Source organism: Panicum virgatum, chromosome 6N (genome assembly GCF_016808335.1).
Source record: "Panicum virgatum strain AP13 chromosome 6N, P.virgatum_v5, whole genome shotgun sequence".
Lineage (NCBI taxonomy): Eukaryota > Viridiplantae > Streptophyta > Magnoliopsida > Poales > Poaceae > Panicum > Panicum virgatum.
In genome coordinates this window covers 2,841,372-2,859,727 of record NC_053150.1, presented here as the reverse complement: position 1 = coordinate 2,859,727, position 18,356 = coordinate 2,841,372, and the positions used below count along the sequence as shown (strand labels likewise).

At 46.4% G+C, this 18,356-nt stretch overlaps 3 protein-coding genes and 1 long non-coding RNA gene across 6 annotated transcripts; all 4 read right to left on the bottom strand.

The window, feature by feature from the left end:
* Positions 1-515: 515 nt before the first annotated feature.
* On the bottom strand, positions 516-8,997 carry LOC120677569 (COP9 signalosome complex subunit 3-like). Of its 3 annotated transcripts, XM_039958724.1 has the most exons (13): positions 8,634-8,997; positions 8,400-8,521; positions 8,039-8,285; positions 7,898-7,955; positions 7,732-7,821; positions 6,834-6,896; positions 6,284-6,373; positions 5,924-6,082; positions 5,724-5,845; positions 5,010-5,082; positions 1,194-1,358; positions 912-1,025; positions 516-836 (listed from the first exon to the last, which is right to left on the bottom strand). In XM_039958724.1, exons 1-13 carry the CDS (start codon positions 8,819-8,821, stop codon positions 735-737), a joined length of 1,593 nt encoding a protein of 530 aa, XP_039814658.1. In that variant the 5' UTR covers positions 8,822-8,997; the 3' UTR covers positions 516-734. The 3 variants fall into 3 exon arrangements, with proteins under 3 accessions (XP_039814658.1, XP_039814656.1, XP_039814657.1); XM_039958722.1 differs by lacking the exons at positions 516-836; positions 912-1,025; positions 1,194-1,358 and adding an exon at positions 4,580-4,919 and having other exon boundaries at positions 5,001-5,082; XM_039958723.1 differs by lacking the exons at positions 516-836; positions 912-1,025; positions 1,194-1,358 and adding an exon at positions 4,580-4,919.
* A 539-nt stretch (positions 8,998-9,536) lies between these two features.
* LOC120677568 (probable adenylate kinase 7, mitochondrial) lies at positions 9,537-12,317 on the bottom strand. The gene is made up of 4 exons (XM_039958721.1): positions 11,903-12,317; positions 10,776-10,916; positions 10,379-10,630; positions 9,537-9,981 (listed from the first exon to the last, which is right to left on the bottom strand). The coding sequence occupies exons 1-4, from the start codon at positions 12,251-12,253 to the stop codon at positions 9,829-9,831; spliced, it is 897 nt and encodes a 298-aa protein (XP_039814655.1). The 5' UTR covers positions 12,254-12,317; the 3' UTR covers positions 9,537-9,828.
* A 973-nt stretch (positions 12,318-13,290) lies between these two features.
* LOC120677567 lies at positions 13,291-14,277 on the bottom strand. The gene is made up of 2 exons (XR_005676361.1): positions 13,578-14,277; positions 13,291-13,511 (listed from the first exon to the last, which is right to left on the bottom strand). It is a non-coding gene; the product is annotated as an uncharacterized LOC120677567 (long non-coding RNA).
* A 639-nt stretch (positions 14,278-14,916) lies between these two features.
* Positions 14,917-15,588, bottom strand: LOC120677566 (auxin-responsive protein SAUR50-like). The gene has a single exon (XM_039958720.1). The coding sequence runs from the start codon at positions 15,296-15,298 to the stop codon at positions 15,056-15,058; it is 243 nt and encodes an 80-aa protein (XP_039814654.1). The 5' UTR covers positions 15,299-15,588; the 3' UTR covers positions 14,917-15,055.
* Between the last annotated feature and the right edge of the window lie 2,768 nt (positions 15,589-18,356).

The following is an 18,356-nucleotide window of genomic DNA, read 5'->3' as shown; positions in this document are numbered from 1 at the left end:
AAAAATTGCCTAACGTTGTAAAGATTTTTTTTTACTTTGACAAAAAGTTTGTATGTTACAATATATTTTATGAGCCCAAAAGTTAGTGATATCCATGATTTTTCAGAATTAAAATCCGAACGGGTCATATCAAATCCCATCTATGTACAAAGTATTACTAACACAAAAGGTGATTTATGACATCTCCAAGAGAGTAGCTATTTTTCACTCTCTATTTAATTCTCCCGTTAACTGAATAAAAAGATTTCTCGCCATATTAACTTGCTTACTCCAACAAATTCTCTATTTTTCATTCTTCAAATCCTAACAACTTCTTCACCTCTCTCCCTCCACACCCATTGACGTGTGGGTCCCACACGTCATCCCCTTCTTGTTCCCCGGAGACGCTGTCATCACCGGAGTCTGCAGGCGCGCCGGCGCGAGATGCCGAGGGCGCCGGCGGCACGGGACCACTGGGGGACGATGGACGGCCAGGAGAGGAATAAATGAGAATTGTCCTTGGCATTTCCCTATTGTATTTTATAAAAATCGGTTTATACAACTTCTTTCTGTAAGTTCATAGCAACTAATCTACCATTATGTAAGGTGGCAGCCCGGGCTGCACAGTGCACCCTGAATAAGCAGCCACAAACTTTTGAAGTTATATGGCCGGTACAAAACAATCAATCAGCTCGCTACCAAAACCTATATTTACCCGTATTATGATCTCCACGAACACCCGGGACAAAATTACTCTAGTCATCACACAAGGGTTTCAGATAAGGATAATCCTTCAGTAGCTTCTCTTCCAAAAGAACGTCGTCCTCATCTTGGGGAGTCCATAAAACTTGAATGCCCTGAAATAACAGGCCCAATCAGGAATCAAACATACTTTGAAGCTCTGAAAAATCATTGTGATGTACGATTAATACCTGAATTTGCCTTGCGGGAATAGAGTTGAGCGTTTCCACAGCTGCTTCCAGATCTGCGTAGTTTCTGACTTCAGGGAACTTCAGCGCTCCATCGGCAGCAACCAGAATGGTTAACTGAGCATTAGGGAATTATCAGGCAACTTTTTAAACATGTCACAAATCAACAAAGAAACACGAGTTCAAGACAATTCTCTAGATAATAAGCCTAAACCAGTTCATAGTGAAGAAAATTAGATAACGATGATTTTCATGGTAGAATTTTACCATGAAAAGTACACGTACCACTATGTACTCATTTCTGAATCTATCTGGTTTTCTAGAGTAATTTTTCTTTATCTTGATTCCTTCCAAGTTGTAGAGGGTTTCTTCATCAAACTTGCTCCTCTCGTCGATAGAAATTTTGTCAAAATGCTGCTCCCATGAGTCACCTGTATCTTTCACATCGACCTAAAATAAATGGTGTGGGAAATTGCAAGATTTAGCGAGTTGCCCTACAAGGGAGTGCATATGAACAGAATCTATGAAAAAAGGTTTTTGACATTGTACATGTTTCTTACCAATAAGCTTGAAGAGATGCAACAATTAATGTGGCGGCGCAAGGAGCATATGGTCTCTACAAAAATGGTCATTTATCAGGATATGATAAACAGCTAATGCCTAGTAGGGTATAATTCTATTCACGTGAAACCTTATGGTAAACACACAGGTATTAATGCGCAACTCATAATAGCAGTTGTAGACCAAACATGATCTAATAACGATGCTTCAATGAAAACATTTTATATACAAGTTTCTGATCAACAACTAGAACAATGCGCGGCGCTGCCGCGCAAAAGTGGCCCTCATTTTTATTTGTTGTTGTATTATTAAATATTTAATATATTTATAACAAAATTTGTGACAATCTAAATGTTAGGAATGTGTATTAACATTTAGTAGACAATGTAGTGTGCAATATTTATTAAAAAGAAAGGTATAATGTATGCCTCTATTTTATCATTATAAGATCTGAATGTTTTAGTTGTCTGTGTGTAATTGACTTATTGTTCGTGGTGGACGGCTTATCTCGGCTTCCAGACATGTGGGAGGAAAAAGTTAAAAATATACTATTAGATTAGATATATTTATTGTCATATCATACTTTGCTCTTGATTGATCACGATCCGTCCATTTAGTTGTGAGTTAATTGAAAAGAAATTGTCGTTTCAGTCAGTGTACTTCAATCCATTTTATTCTCCACAGCCTCGCTCGTAGGTTCATGCTGTAGAAATAGAGTTGATTAGTTGTTGTGGGTTCCATGGCTGGAATACTTATGGCCTTCATCGTTCGTGTCATGGCTGTGTGAGTTTGCGTGTGTGGATTTGCATGTTATGGTGCCTTTTATGCATCCTAACTTTAAAGTTGACACGATTTTTATGCATACTAACTTTAAAGTTGACATGATTTTATGCACATTTTAATTTTTTGGTAAGGACAGAATTGACATTGCTTAGATTTAATACTTTTATAGGATACCTCTTATCCAACAAAAGCTAATTCATTTTTTCCTATTTTTCTACATTTTTGTTTGCATTTTACAATATGCCAGAATGATTTTATAATTTCATGATAGGTACATGGGTTTTCTGAAAAGTTGCGTGAGAGGCTGGTGGATAGCGGGTCATATTTTAACAAAGTTCGGGGGGTTTTATGAAAACTTTCTTGTGAGAGAGGCCGGTGGATGGTGGGTCATATTTCGATGAAGTCTAGGGGGTTTTATGAAACAATTTCTAAGAGAGGTCTTTGGATGGCGGGTTGATTTCCATGAAGTCCAGGGAGTCTTTTGCAAAATAGCCAGATCTCTAGTAGACGATCTCTACCATTCGCGCGTGATCTGACGGCTGCTGTTTTTTTGGCTGATGTGGACGCTGTCCCTAGCCGCGAGCGCGACCAGGTTTCAGTCCTTAAAAGATGTGTGGATAGTCCTTTTGTATGTATAAACTGTAGTGCACCTGTATCAGTGATGCTATTACAATCACATTGGTTCTTATTGATAAACAAGATAGTTTCTACAAATACTTCCTCAAAGAAGATAGTTTCTACATTTCTACAGATGCTAATATTTGCAATTTTTGCAATTATTTTTATTCACTCATTTACACAGAATATACAAACTCATGGTTGCAGATATTTGTCAACTTCGCTGCAACTATAGCTATGTATTCCTGCTTCTAATAATTCACCTTTGTATGCAGAGCTATAGCAGATTCAGTTCTACAGTTCCCTAAGTATTCTGGAGATGCCTAACGTACTGTCCAAAAGCTTAAAAGTCTCATGTTCTGCTGCATCGGTAGCATCGATTGAGAGTTTCAGTATTTTAGTGAGATCATGCACTTGACAAAACAATTGGATCATGTCTGAGCATTGAACACTGCAAGAAAGTGTTTGCTCACAACAAACTAACAGCAAAGAAACTAATCGTGAAAGGAGGCGCAGATTATTGAAGCACACGAGCTGTAATAATTTAGAATCTGCATTACCTGTCAATATGAACTTATACCATCGTTGATTAGAAGCATCCACCTTCTCGGCAATCTCGTCCAGATCTTTCTGGAATGACTTTGCCAGACCAAGCAACGCAACCTGAATTATGACAAACTCCTCATTACTCCACAGATGTGTATAGCACTACAGCGAGTAGTCAGGATTGAATTACTAACTAGTGTCAACTGATCAAGAAATTGGTAAAATCTGTAGGACCTGGAGCTTGACGACGGTCGTCCTCGGGCGGGTGTAGTGCCGCACAGCGAGAAACAGGGCAGCTGCGCTGACGGACGCGGAAGCTAGGTAGCCCCAGAACCGCATCTCCGCGTCGCGCTGGGCGGCCGTAGCCACCGGGGGAGGCCGCGCCGTGCCGACGGATACGTGAGTCGCCTCCACCTGCTGCTCCGGCGAGGAGGAAGTTGAGGGCCTCGACCGTGACGAGGCGGAAGAGGATGAGGAGGGAGCCGTGCCGACGGATAGGCGAGTCGCCTCCGCCTCCTGCTCCGTAGAGGAGGAAGTCGAGGAGGACGAGGGCCTCGACCATGATGATGAGGAAGAGGATGAGGAGGAGAACGAGGATGACGAAGAGGAGGTCGAGGAGGAGGAGCGCGACGACGACGAGTAGGAGCGCCCTCCCATGGCGCCGCCGGACGCGGCGAGCGCATAATGCGGGCTGGCTGCCGCCGCCGCCGCGGCAAAAGCAGCGAGTAGCAGAGCGGGATCGACCGGGCTCTTGCGGGGTTCCTCGTCGGGACGAGATGGCGGCGTGGCCGTGGCCAGGGACTCACGGCAAGGGCGGAGGCGGCGTGGCTCGCCAGGGAGGCAGAAGCAGGGGTTGAGCGGCGGAAGCGGTGCGCGGCGGCTGCTCGTCCTCGAGTGGGGGAGCGGCGAACAGTCCAAGCCGCCGACGATCGCCATTGGCAGGCACGAGGGGAGGGTTGAGCACTTGAGCGAGAGGTTTAGGAATCTTGCATCTACAAAAATTCGACCGAAATATATCAACGGAAAAGGTCACGAACTTAATTTTGGCAACATTTTTGCAGAAATTTTGTCATGTTGTAATTATCTTGTGTTCGTAATTCAGAAGCGAAGAGTATTTTTCGAGTGTTTGTTGGTATAATCGTAATGCTGAGCACAGCATAATCAGCTAGAAATATGGTACCCACTAGAAGACAGCCCAGCATGCAGGTGCTGAGCTGAGATGCTGATGAAACGATGCCCGCCCGCAAACATCCTTGACACGATAAATTTCTACTGGAACAGAAGCAATCTGCCTTCTCCGACGGACCCGTTCTTTAAACCAAAATTTACAGCATCTCATCAATTTTCAAAAGCCATAGATGGATCGAATTAATATAAGGAATGGCCCCCTCTAGCTTGACGATTGTAATTTTCGAGATGCACAAGGCTTGGGTCATCTCAAAAGTACTTGTGTGGAACGGTGTCAAAGTCCTCGTAGTCGAATCTTCCGCGATCCCGTCCAGTCTGCATCAAATCCAAAAATTAGCAAACCGCACGGGTAATGGAAAATGGGGAAAACAAATAAAAGTTGTCTGAAACACTTACTGAACTGACCTTCTGCAAATATGCAGGATCGCATGCCATGTTCTCATCAATTGAAGCCAACTTCTTGGACAGAGCTGTCAACCTGAGTAAATTTGTTTCAGAACAAATCAGTCCAAATTTAGCTAACGTGTGCTGCCTATTTCTAAAGAATATGTTCATTTCAACATTCTAAAGAGCGATGTGAGTTTAAGAATTTGCTAAATTTCATTGCTTTGTTTTATGTATGTATGTCTACACAAGTTGCTAACTTATTATTCTATGGTACAATTCTACAATCCAATATTGCTCAAAGAAAAATGGCACTATCCAGGATACGATGGTAATAACCTTAGCTTCCATATTTTAAAATTACTTTGCTTCTGCCTAGCTTAGCCTACCCCAACTTGCTTGGGAAAAAAGGCTATGTTGTTGTTGTTGTTGCTGCTGCTCCTGCCTAGCTTAAATTTTTTTAAAAAAAACTGGTTTGCACATGAATTTGATGTGTATTTTGGAAATAATTGAGATGGATCATAAATCAAGTTAGTTTCTACATTTTTAGCCATGTTTATTGGACAAGGGGTATGAGAAATTTTATTTGTCCCAATGCAAAACAAGGGCATATTTGCTAGTTCAATCTAATTCTAACTCAATGGAATCAACTATGCAATGCTAGCACTAGGATTGATTTAAAAAATCTGAGGTTGCAATGATCCTTGACGTCAATAGTGGTAGAATGAGACACACCTCTGAATAGAAGAGTCGATATGCTCCACCATCTCAACACTTTTATATTGTTCAGGATCTTCGTGAAAGCTGACCATGCCATCCTTCTGGTTTATGGTTGCATGGATCTCTCCATCTTCAATCTGGACCATTAGAAATTAGGAAAGACAAAATGTGCCATTTTTCTGTATACTCAAACATGCCGTAGAAAGAACAGTTACCATGCTAAGTACATGCATTTCAGCATCCCTTGGTGTTTCAAGTTGAACAGATCTAGCAATATCTTCAAGTGACAGCGTTAAGTAAGTCTGGGTCAGCCTTTGGATGTTTCGTTTGTACATTGAGGAGAGCACTTGCTTCACCAGCCCTAGGTTGTTGTCCTGACAGGAAAAGGGAGGAGCTGATAATGAGGGAAATCAGATGCATGCATCATTTGCCAACTTAAATTATTAATCATATAAATATAAATCTGCGCAGGAAACAGGTGGTTTCAAGCAAGGCAGCAGATGCTGTTGCATGCATCATAAAAAGAAGACAATAGTAAAGAAACTGGCAGCTGAAGCGGGCAGAGAAATACTCACTGATTGAAACGCAGCTGCATTTGATTCAACGAATGTCTCCAAGTCACTGTAGCGACCATTGCCATAGCTTGTACAAAGATCAACATAAATCTGGAAAATGTTAATGGAAGGAGATTAGCATCATAACTGTTCTAGACCAACTAAAAGGACATCTAGGGAGTCAAAAGGTTGAGGTTCTATCACCAATAAGAGAGAAATCTACCATATATGTTAGACTTAGAGCATGACAAGTGGTCAAATCAAAGAGAAATGTCAGCACTGATTATCTGTATAACTTACTAAAATCAGTTCATGATTAAAAGTAAAAAAAAAGTTACTAAATATAGTTCACCATTGTCCTAAGTTAGGCCAAGAATGCCATATATCAGTTTAGGAAAAATTACACTAGAAATAACAAAAACAAGGATAGTTCACCATTTTAGGCCAAGAATGGCATATATCAATTTAGGAAAAAAATTACACTAGAAGTAGCAGGGCTAATGTCTTCGACATATCATAGCATAGTTCATGCATATGATGCTTTTGAAATTAAAACTTGGTGGAATGAGACCTGGGCATGATTTTTCAGATTTCTTTGAGCAGCTGCAGATGTATACTTCGGAAATGATGGGACCTGTTACACAAATTAAATTACATGATTAGCCAATAAAACATCTCCTTGAGTGCAAAGATATAAGTTACAATAATATTTCATATCAGATTGAGATCTATCAGCACAGTAAAACTCAGAATATCCAAATCAGCATCAGTGATCTCAAGGTGATTAGGCGTTTAACTCTCACATACAGGTAAAATCACAACAACAAAACAGGGACATACATTGAGTAGACAGAAATTCATAGAAGGTAAAAACCAAGTAAAAATGTTGGTACCCTTAGCTCAAATTGAATATCAGGAATACCAAAGACAGAAATGTATTGATCACAAATGTCCTGACTAATTCTGTCTGCTATGTGCATAAATCTGATGTTTCTTTGTGCATGAGCAATGGATCTAACAACTTAAACCTAGCAGCGGGTGCGGGACAATATAAGTTTGGTATGTTATAAAGACTTGGTTTGAAGATTTCTTAAGCTGTTCAAAATCTTGAAAGCATCATAGAATTTGGTATATGAAACTGTGAATTGTCCATATTTCTAATTGGCATAAAAACCTACATACAATAAGTGAAGCAGAATGCTGGTTGAATGGTATCGCATCTTTTCACCTAGGTGGAAAATACTAGTTATACAACAAGCAGAAATCCACTAAGCTGGGAGGAAAAATACTTGCTACATCAATAAATATACAGTGGTAGCAAATACAGTCTTATTTAGCAATTGCTACATCTAATAAATCTAGTGGGGAATAAACTTGCTATAACTGATCATCAGGTGAATTTCCCAGAAAAGTGTATCTTCTAGGTCCGCATTAACACGGACAGACAGCAGTACAGAGCGGAAGCATACCTGTCCATTCTGAATGAGCGACACAAGGATGTACTTCTTGTAAGCTTCCACAGCAATCGCATTCAATGATGGCATTGGAGCAGTAACAGCCTGAAAAACACCGCAGTAAGCACAGGACACACAATCCAAGCATCTAACAGGGAACTGGCATAGGTTAAGGCCTCACATTGTGAAGAAGCTCCAAAGCTTTAGGAAACTTCTTGAGCCCGATGTATATCATCCCTCTGCAACGGTAGGCAAGCTCGTAAGAAAAAGCCACATGGGCTCCAACACCATAAATAAAGCATGCGACAGTTTCGATTGAGACCCATAGTAGCAGTAGAGGAACAAGTCCTTTGGCTGGTCGACTTCAAATATGTCGTCTTCCAGGACGCTCAATCCAGCCTTGTACTGCTTCGCCAGCAGGCAGAGGAGAAGGTAGTCGGCATGGACCGGGGTCAGCTGCTCGGGTGAAGCCTGGATCTTACGGACTGCCGCACGGAGTGGGGCGATCCCTCTGATGGGGGCGTTGAGCTGCGTGACCTGATCCTTAAGCACCCTACACACATTCAGGACTGCACATAAAACGAGGTTAAAAATTGTGAAATTCCAACCCGTTGCGAACAGAAACACTACGGGAGTTAGAGCATTGCGATCGGAATCGATCTGAAGATCGAAACAGCACGCACATTTGTCGGGCGCCAGGCGTATCTGGTCCGCCGAGCACGCGGTGAGGAAATCCGCCATGGTGACGAGGAAGTCCCCGCCGCCGAATTCCCTCAGATTGGCACCCGAAGTCGCGCACGCCTCCCTGCAGCGAACAAGGTGGGGAGAAAGTTAGGAGACCAGAGTTTGGGGGAAGGCGAGGGGTTCGGGGGTCGGGGTCTAGGGTTCGGCGAGAGGGGCGGAGGGAGGCGCCGTACAGGAGGTAGAGATAGCCGAGGGAGTGGGCCCCGGGGCTGAGGTGCCCGAGGAAGGGAACGAGCGCGGCGGCGTGGGCGCGCAGGGAGTCGCCGTCCGCCTGCTTGAGGAGGTTGTGGAGGTGGGCCACCTCGTCGGGGCTGCCCGAGAGCCCCTGGATGTGCGCCACTAGGGCCTCCAGGGACTCCATCAGCGTCGTCGCCGGCGCCGCCGTCTTGCCCGCCCTTGTCGTCTCCGAGGCCGCCGCCGAGAGGTGGGGTTTCGCGCTCGCGCTCGCGTTCGCCGCCCTCCGCCTCGGTGGGGTTTCGGGGTTTGGTTTGCGTTTGCGCTGCGGCGATTTGCCTGCTTGGCCTTGGGTTGTTTGGGTTAAGGGTTTCCGCGGGATACAGGACGTCGATTGGCCTCGGGATTTAATCTGCGCCGTTGATAAAATCACATAATTCCTACTCCCTCCATTCCAAATTGTATATGTATCTAGATTTTCTAAAGCAACCTATAATTTGATACGGAGGGAGTATCTTACATGATCAGCTTTGTGAGTTTGGGTTCTCGCATGCGTTGGATCATCACTAGGAAACACACGGCATGACGGTCCATGAATGTGTTTAAACGATCAGAAAGCAAAATTGGGCCACAAAAAATTAAGTTCTGCACATTGCAGTCAAATAGATGAAGTTTGCTCTTCTTTCAATTCTGTTACCCGCCAGGGGCTTTATGGAGTTTCAGAGTTCAGAAGGCCAGGGGTTCTTTGCAGCTCCAGATGATCGTTCTGTTAAACACTAAATCTTCAACAAATGCTTCTCCATTTTATCATCTCACATGTCATCTCCAGGGTTACAAAAGGGCAGCCAATATTAACATCACGTGCAGAAGATATCTGGTGAAGTGATGTGGGCAAAACCACAATAGACTAAAGGATCATGATAATATATAGCATAGGTGCAAAACATCAGCACCATGGAGCCACATAAGCGAGTACGCTTGCACTTGCAAGTCCAAAACTCTCGGTTACAGCCATATAAGCGCGTCTGCAAAATCGCTTACATTTATCTATAGTAACAACAACAAACAAAAAATGACATAGCCGACTGACTCCCTCCGGAGCCAGAACCCACAAACATAGGGATATCAGATATGCTGCAGGCAGGATCGAAATTCAGACCCTTAGACTCTACTCGGACGTAGCACGGATAATATTTACACAGTAAGTTTGTGTGGTGTTGGGGGTGCATCCAGATGCTGGAGGTGCAGGGCGGCTACAAGCCCCTGCCATGTTTCCCCAGGGCGAGCCGATGTCTTCAGTTCCACAATTTTTCTCTGTTGTTTGTAGTAATCTTCCAGTAGCTTGGTCTGCATGATGAAAATTCCATCAGATATCAACGAAACTGAAAATCTCATATATATATATATATATATATATATATATATATATATATATATATATAAAATAAATAAAACCAAAATTCTTCAACTTATGATTTGAGGGTATTGCATTATTATTGTTCTGTCTGGAAAACCATGATGATCTCTCTCTCTCTCTCTATATATATATATAGATCATCATGGTTTTCCAGACAGAACAATAATAATGCAATACCCTCAAATCATAAGTTGAAGAATTTTGGTTTTATTTATTTTAATTCTGAGCAAATTTGGAAGGCCCAACATCTGCTTACTTGGGCACTATGGACAAAGTTCTAGGCATTCTTCGGTATATAACAAGGATGAGACAAATGTTAACCATTACCTGCTTAGCATAAGTACGCATCCTCTCCAACCTTGAGTCTTCGAGGCCTAGAACACTTGCAGGCTCTATCTGAGAATGCCATGTATAGCTCCCAACACAGGGGCTACAGTTCATAGATGCTGACTTGCTGACATCAAAGAGCTGACCACAGTGGGAACATATATCACCCCTTGACCGCTTCTTCATGAAACAGTCATCAGCACATTTGAAATTCAGAACCAAATCAATGTCCACAATCTCATCAAGAATCTCCTGAAACATATGAATTTATGAACATATCAGAAATGATTCTACTCGCACCATGCTGGAAGTAATTAGGCATCTTAACCACTGTGCTGGTTACATGGTACCAGGATGAAACTAAGTTGCCTCAAATACAAGGTAAATGGTTACTTACAGCTTGCATACGGGTGCGTGGTATCCCATCAAGAATGAATCCAGTTTCACCCTTGTTGTATCCCTCCTCAAGCCGCTTCGTCAACAATCCAAATATGATGTCCTCGGGCACAAGCCTCCCATCATTTACCGAATTTGCTATCTGTGCATAAAAAATAAGACCCGACTAAGCCCATTTCAAAAGCTCTTAAACATTTCCTTAGTGTATTCTGGTAAAATATGTTTCTAGAATGAATCAGTTTCTACGTATGAGAATTAGACTCTACCCAACAATAACGGTTGAGCTGTGCAAAGAGACTGCAGGGAACAGACATATGCAGGGTTACAACAGGAGGGACAAACGGGTGCCTATGCAGGCTGCAGCCGCCACAAGCCGGCAGGATTGGAATATTCCACACTTCCAAACTGGAATCATAGCTAAACTAAATACCCAAATTACCCCCAGCATCGTGTGGACAGAGACAAATTACGGGGCTGCCCCCGCAGCCGTCCACGAAAGTGAGGACGCGGGAAAAGACATGGCAGCACGCTCCTCTCCGCACCATGGGATTCAATCACCCAATACTTGCCGCAGAAAAAAAAAAGGAATTGTGACCCTTATACAAAGACTGGGGAATCGTAATGCTTGGTTTGCAAAATACTTGTGGGGGTAAGGAAAAGTTCGGTAAATTGGCTGGTCCGAAGAAAAATCGTGGCTCTGCACAACCTGAGGGAACTACCGTGGAGATCACAAGAGTCCACAGGTATGTCACGAGAAAATTTCCAGAAGTACCAAAAGGCGTTCAGAAGACTAAGATCCAACCAAGTTTGATCAATCATCAGGAATATGATGTGTGAGACGGCTTTCCATAAACACCAGAAATCGCCTAAAGAGGGAAATCCCAAAATTCCTGGAAGAAACAAAATGATCCTCCAAGTGTGCTGGAGGAAAGCGCGACCTGGATCACATGAATCAATCAAACCACGCGATCCAGGCTGGTGCCGCGAGCAGGAGCCCGAGATCGCGAAGTCACCGAGGATCCGATGCAGAGCAGCTCGATTCCGCCCCGAATTGGACCGCAAGGACGCCGCCGGGCGAGTGATTTCGGAGAGAGGGAAGGGAGGGGACGGGGCTCGAATCCGACCGACCTTCCTGTAGAGCTGTGAGGCGGGGTTGAGCTCCTGCCTGACGAGCGTCCCCATGGAGATGTAGGGCACGGCGAGCACCTCCGCGAGGCGCGCGGCGTGGGCGTGCTTCTGCGGGCCCGGGCGGCCCATGACCACCCACTGGACGCCCCGGAGCGCCCCGCCGGCGGGGTCCGTCCCCGCGACCGGCGCTGAGGCCCGCGCGCGGCGCGCCTCCTCCTCCTCGTCCTCCCAGTCGGACCAGTAGTCGTCCGCCAGGGCCGCCGCCGAGGCGGCGAGCCCCCGGTGGGCCGGGGCGGGGGGGAGCGCGCGGCGGGAGAGGGATCGGGCGGCGAGCCGCAGGAGGCCGGCCATTGCTGGCGGCGGCGGCGGCGGCTAGGGTTTGCGGGGGGCGTAGGGTTTTGGGGGCGGGGCGGGGGTGGCGAGTGGTGGGGGCGGAGGCGGAGCTCGTGGCGGAGTTTTTATTTGGGAAAATGGGAAAAAGGTGGAGGCGAGGTCGCGGCGTTCTGGCTGGCTGGCTTTCGTATGTGTTTTCCCCCAACTTTCTTCCAAATTTCCAAAATTCTCATCAATCGAATCATTAAATATATCAAAAGACACATGTATAGAGTATAAAATATAGGTAAATAAAATAACTAATTTCACAGTTCAGATGTACATTTCGAGACGAATCTTTTGAGCCTAGTTACCCCATGATAGGATAATATTTACCACAAACAAACGAAAAAGTGCTACAGTTCGCTACAGTGCCAATTTTGCAGGATTTCGCAGGATCTAAACACAGCCCGAAACTAATTTTGCAGACTTTATTTAGTACAACATGTATGCGAGATTCTTTCATAGAATGAAATATAACGAGAGAAACAAACAAGGCTAAGGGACCCGCAGTCTCGAAATTTGAAGAAAAAAAAGAGCACGAAAGAAAACCCCAAAAATTTTGAACGGTCTTCATGCGAATTTCATTGCCAGGTAGTGAGTTCCAAACGGATTCGAGGGACAAAGGGTGACCCCGGAATGCGTGGTGGCTGCAAGATACTAGTCGTGTTTTTTTCGCGACGAAGATACTAGTCAATATGAGGGGGAAAGTTTAAATCTCCACTTCATGCACCCATATTTTGAAAGATTATTTTCTACACCTTAGAACTTGTTCTAGGGACAAAATGAACTTACGCGATTCTTATATTAAGATAGAAAAATTTGCAGGTTTTCTCTTAGTTTGGATCGATTCAAGGTTCGTGGTAGAATGGGTCTTAATGGCATTTGAATGTTGTAAGTACACATTCCTATTTTCTCCTAAGAACGTTTGCGTAAATGGCCATAACTAATAAATTAAGGTTTCACTATCAGTGTACTCTCGAAAAAAAATCACTATCAGTGCAAAATAGTAGGTTTTTTTTAGAATACCGGGATTGTATTTCACATATAAGAGTAAAGGTTTACAATGCAACTCTTACACAAACACCCTTGAATAAAAAGAAAATTACATATTAGTCCATACAAGGGTCTCCCGGTTATCTTCGTCACCGGCGAATGGAGGAGCCCCTCGACAGGCAGCCATCGCACCAGAGGTAGGAGAAGATGCACGCCGAGGTTGCAACTTGAAGCCAACGCCCTTCCCGACGAAGAAACTTCAAGATTTTTGAATGGCACAACGAGTAGCATGTCAACATCGACATACCGTAGAGCCGTTGAACGCACAAGCCGAAGAAAATGACCATTGGTCATGACGCCCGCCGGAGGACATGGGAGTTGTTGCCGCAAGCAATGCCGGCACCCCCAAATCGACGGACAACGAAGCAACCGAAAGGAAAAAGGAGTCACCACACAGTTGCATGCAAACCATCACCCGGAATCCCAGAATAGTGGTAGGCATACCTCCCTAAAGCTTCGCCAGAGAGGGCATCGTTGCCGATGGCAGTCCCGAAGAAGCCAGGGGAGGGACAAAAGCCCTCATCGCCCAGATCCAAAGCTTCAAATGAATCTCCAGATCTGATGAGGTAGGAAATCACCAGCCCATCACCGCTGCGCACGCGCGAGGTGGAGGAAGGATTGGAGAAGCTTATTCCAAGGACACAACGCCGCCTGCACCCTGCGGACGCCGCCTGGAACTACTGAGCTTCGCGCCGCCGTCGACGAAGCGAATGAATGAAACCCTAAACTAGCTAGTAGAGCTAAGGGTATATACAACGGCCATGGATCCCGCAGCTCCTCACCACCTCCGGCACCGGAACGGTCGCCGGACGCGAGGAGGAGCCGGCGAGATCAACGCCGGAAGTGAAATCGCCTCGCCGCTGCCAGGCCCGCCGCCCTTCTGAACTGTAGCCGGGGGACGAGGTCGAGAGAGTGAGGAGCGACCGGCGGGTGTGTAAAATAGTAGGTGGCACAGGCCCTTTGACCATGTTTCGCCCAGGGACCGATTCCTTTTCTTGGAATGACCACAAGTCCACAACCCAGCCAATATTTCGGCCTAAAACAAACTTGCCCCGCCCGGCTCGTTTGGGACGGCGAGAGCCCAAGTAGGCCCATATTAATCATGCTGGTCACTGGTGTGGACCGAGTCGGCAAAGACGCTGGGCCGGACCCCCTGCCAGGCTGGCTGCTCAGAATGGGCTATGGAATGTGGAATGTCAACATCACACATTCATTGGCCTATCGATGCTCAAAAAAAAAATTACGTGGCCTATCAGAATCAGGCGCTTTTTGTCTCACACGGCCGAAGTTGAGTGCAAAGCATTTCCCTTTTAAAAAAAGTGCAAGCAATTCCCTGCCAGCTCAGCTCGTGGCTTCACTTGATTGACCATCACATCCGTATGAGGTCGCCGAGTTCAAATCGCTTGCATTGCAGTAGCGTTCAAGTTCAACACACACATGACATGATTGTTCTTGTCCGAATTGCTTTTCCTTCTTCATCTGAATGCAAATTCATTCATTCCAAGAATCTCGATGAACACTACACACCGGCATGCAGCTACATCTGTCGTCAACACTACGTACACACATGGAGCTACATACGGAGCGACCCGGCGACGAGCCAACCACATGGAGCGCATCGCCTCATCGATCATTGCCGGCCGGCCGGCCGGCCATCCATGGCGGCGCCGGCGAGCATTGATCGACCGAGCTGCTGGTAGTAGGGTAGCCAGCGGGCTGGTCTTGTTAGGCGAGGGTGCGGACGAGCGTGGCGAAGTCGCGCTCGGAGCAGGAGGGGATGGTGAGGCCGCCGGGGTGGCAGTGGTGGTCGAGGCCGAACTCCTCCGCCGCGCTCTCCAGCAGCGCCACGAACGACGGCTGCTTCAGGATCGCCGTCGGCACCACGAACCGCGCCCGCGCCTCGCCCACGTACACCGCGAAGTGCCCCCGCGGCACGCTGCCCCGACCCACCAGGTGCAGCCGCGCCATCAGCTGTGCAGCTTCTTCCCACCGCCGCCGCCCATCTCTCTCTTTTGCTTGCTTCTGTTGCTGCTGCTGCTGCACGACGTGTGCTCACCGCCGTCGTCACTGACCGAGCAGAGAACGTACGAGCACTTCGGATGACTGAAGAGGTAGGTCGTCGTGTTGAGGCGTGTGTGTCTGGTGTTGGTGTTGCTGCAGCTCAGCAACGGTGGTGCTCGTGCTCTTTATATACTACTGCCCGGAGCTCGATGGGAGCTTTTGCGATGAGCGCGTTGTAAAAACCTGAAAGGGAGATGGATGCTCTTCCCCTGCTCCAGGGTGTGTGAGGATGGACACGGTCACATGACGGTCCTATGATCCGTTGCTTTCCCAGGTTAGGTCAGGATAAGCCTAGATTTGCATGCATGCGGGCGTGCTTTATTTATTTATTTATTTATTTATTTATTTATTTGAGGCGGCTAGTTCAGCTATCACCACTGTGCCGACTTGGGGATGGATAATGTGCAGGTTGCAGCTGCTAATCTCAAACTGTTTTCAGCTAAAATTTCTTCATATTATCGTTGCCTTAAGTGGGCCGACTTTGGATGGGATAATGCGTGTGTTGCAGATGAGATTTCATATTATCTCGATCGTGTTGCAAGTCTCGCCAAAAGGTTCAGAGCTCTGACGAAGCTTGCATTCCAGCTGAGAGCGAGTCTGCCAATTACTACTGACTGCACTGTTGAGGTGACAAATTAAGCCCGATTAAACTGTATCCTGAAGAAAGTCTGAAAACTCCACTGATGGTTCTCTGAAAGTTCAGTGCACGACGAACTCCGCAGGAGGGCGCGTAGCTGTCGTCTCGCTGACTCTCCCGCGGGCGAAATGGGCGGCGAACTAAACCGGCAAAAATATCTGGACAAGAACTGGTGGTTGCCGCTGCGTTGGCATCAAGCAAGACTGGCGGCAGTCCCTGCGGTGCCACACCCACACGCCGAAGAAATTTCTTCCCCTTTCAGGCAACTTGCCGCCGGAACTGTACACACCCAAACTGGACCACCTCCCGTCCAGGTGCCCGTCGAGATTCAGCTCGTGCCCGAATGGCGGGGGGACACGGCCGCATGGGCGCCCGGCATCTTGCTCCTCGCGCTCGCTCGCTCGCTCCAGGAAGCGACTCCAGTTGCTGCGTTCTTGCATTCGATCGCCGAACAGTGTGATGGCGCATCAGACAGAGGCGCTACCGCTACAGGGCAGATCGATCAGCTCGCCGTGGTACGGGCCCGGACCGAGAGGTTCAGAGAATTCAATGGCTACCAGAGCATGGCCAATAAAAGCGACAAGCGGCTTGGCTCCTCCACTGTTCTCACGCGCGAGCAGTCTAGCGGGTAGTTGCGGGCCCACAGGTCTTTAATGCTCTGCGCAGCACAGCTGCCAACGTGGAAGCGCCGGAGTGGACGAGCGGTGGCCCAACTGACAAAACAGTGGAGGAGCTCGGGCAGCAGCGACAAGCTGCCTTCTCTCTTCCCCCTCTCTCTTCCATGTCAGCCTGCTGTGCTGAGCTGTCGGGCAATACGCTTTTTATTGGGCTTGCTCTCATCAGGCTGAAAAAGAAGAAGATAAGGGTCGCTCGCTTGGGAGAGAAAAGTTGAGGCTTCCCACCCCATAAATTCAATAAAAAAAACATCACATCGAATATTTTGACATATACATAGAGTGCTAAATAAAATCTATTTACAAAACTTTTTTATAGATGGGCTGTAAATCGCGAGACGAATCTAATGAGCCTACTTAATCCATGATTTGCAACAGTGATACTACAGTAACTATCCGCTAATTATTAATTAATCATGGATTAATTAGCATCATTAGATTCGTCTCACGATTTACAATCCATTTGTGCAAAAAGTTTTGTAAATATACTTTATTTAATACTTCAAATTAGCAAGATTTCATTGTAAAATTTTTTTGCGTTTCATCTAAACACACCCTCTGACAGAGGAGGCCCCAAAGGACACCTGATGCTGGAAAAGGTTCAGAAAATGCAATCAATGTCAGGGATCCATGCACGGATAGATCCATCGGCAGTCTGGACCGACCGTGGCATTTCGCGACGGGCGCGCCTCATCCGGATCGCGCGCGGCCCGTCCGTGCGTGAGGCTTTCGCGCGCGAAAGGTCGCTGCCTCTCCGCTCTCCGGCAAGGTCACGCGGCGTGCCGGCCGGCGAGGTGCACCTGATCTAGCCAGCGGTTCCGGCCGGCCCGGTCAACTTGCTGCCCGGATCGGGCGAGGACACCTGGTCGGCCAGCTAGCCAAGACGCCGCATCCTGATCGATGGCGCGATGGGCCGGGGCCTCCGCCGCGTGCAACTCGCCTCCGGCAAGGCCACGCGGCGTGCCGGCGAGGCCGGGTGGATATGACGGCGATCTGGTGCTCCCGGCCAACGTGCTCAGCCACCTGTGCTCGTGGAATGGGGCGCAGACGCGGGGATGGGGGGAGGCCAAGTGGCACGCGCGACGCGGCGCGTTCAACTACTTGCGCGTCGTTGGGTTACAGGGGCTAAATTTTAGATTATGTCACATTCAAAATAATCTTGATATTTATTAATATTAAATAAAATCTGATTACAAAACTAACTGCAGAACCCTGGAGCTAAATTGCGAGACGAATCTAATTAGGTATAGTAATCCATAATTAGCGGATGGAAATAAACAGGGCCTACAATTGAGTACTGGAATGCTTCGTTCAGTGCAATTTGTCAATTTTTATTTTTAGTACTGAGCTATGCAAGCCAAGGCATTTATTTAGAAAGTTAGAAAGCTATCCAGATGATTTGTTAGAAATTTGATATTTTTATATCTCACAAAAGAAGTCGAGTTTGGAAAAGATATTTTATAAGATTGTGTATCATCATATCATCTACATGTGTGGTTTTTTTTTGGTGAATTTAGACGACTTCTTTACTATGATTTGCACGAGTTTTCACGAAGATCGTGATTTGTACTAGATACGTTCCCTGCTTGTATAGTCTAGTGCAGGAATGCTTTGTTCAGTGCATTTTGTCAATTTTTTAGTACTGAGCTTTATT

What these genes read in the sequence shown, in the direction of transcription:
- LOC120677569 (XM_039958724.1), bottom strand. Translation starts at nt 8,821, where the DNA reads ATGGAGTCCCTGGAGGCCCTAGTGGCGCACATCCAGGGGCTCTCGGGC. An exon ending in CGCTCATTCAGAATGGACAG is followed by an intron (nt 6,897 to 7,731) that starts GTATGCTTCCGC and finishes TTTGTGTAACAG; the next exon opens with GTCCCATCATTTCCGAAGTA. An exon ending in AAATGCATGTACTTAGCATG is followed by an intron (nt 5,846 to 5,923) that starts GTAACTGTTCTT and finishes CTAATGGTCCAG; the next exon opens with ATTGAAGATGGAGAGATCCA.
- LOC120677568 (XM_039958721.1), bottom strand. Translation starts at nt 12,253, where the DNA reads ATGGCCGGCCTCCTGCGGCTCGCCGCCCGATCCCTCTCCCGCCGCGCG. An exon ending in CCTCACAGCTCTACAGGAAG is followed by an intron (nt 10,917 to 11,902) that starts GTCGGTCGGATT and finishes TTTTATGCACAG; the next exon opens with ATAGCAAATTCGGTAAATGA. An exon ending in CACGCACCCGTATGCAAGCT is followed by an intron (nt 10,631 to 10,775) that starts GTAAGTAACCAT and finishes CATATGTTTCAG; the next exon opens with GAGATTCTTGATGAGATTGT.
- LOC120677566 (XM_039958720.1), bottom strand. Translation starts at nt 15,298, where the DNA reads ATGGCGCGGCTGCACCTGGTGGGTCGGGGCAGCGTGCCGCGGGGGCAC.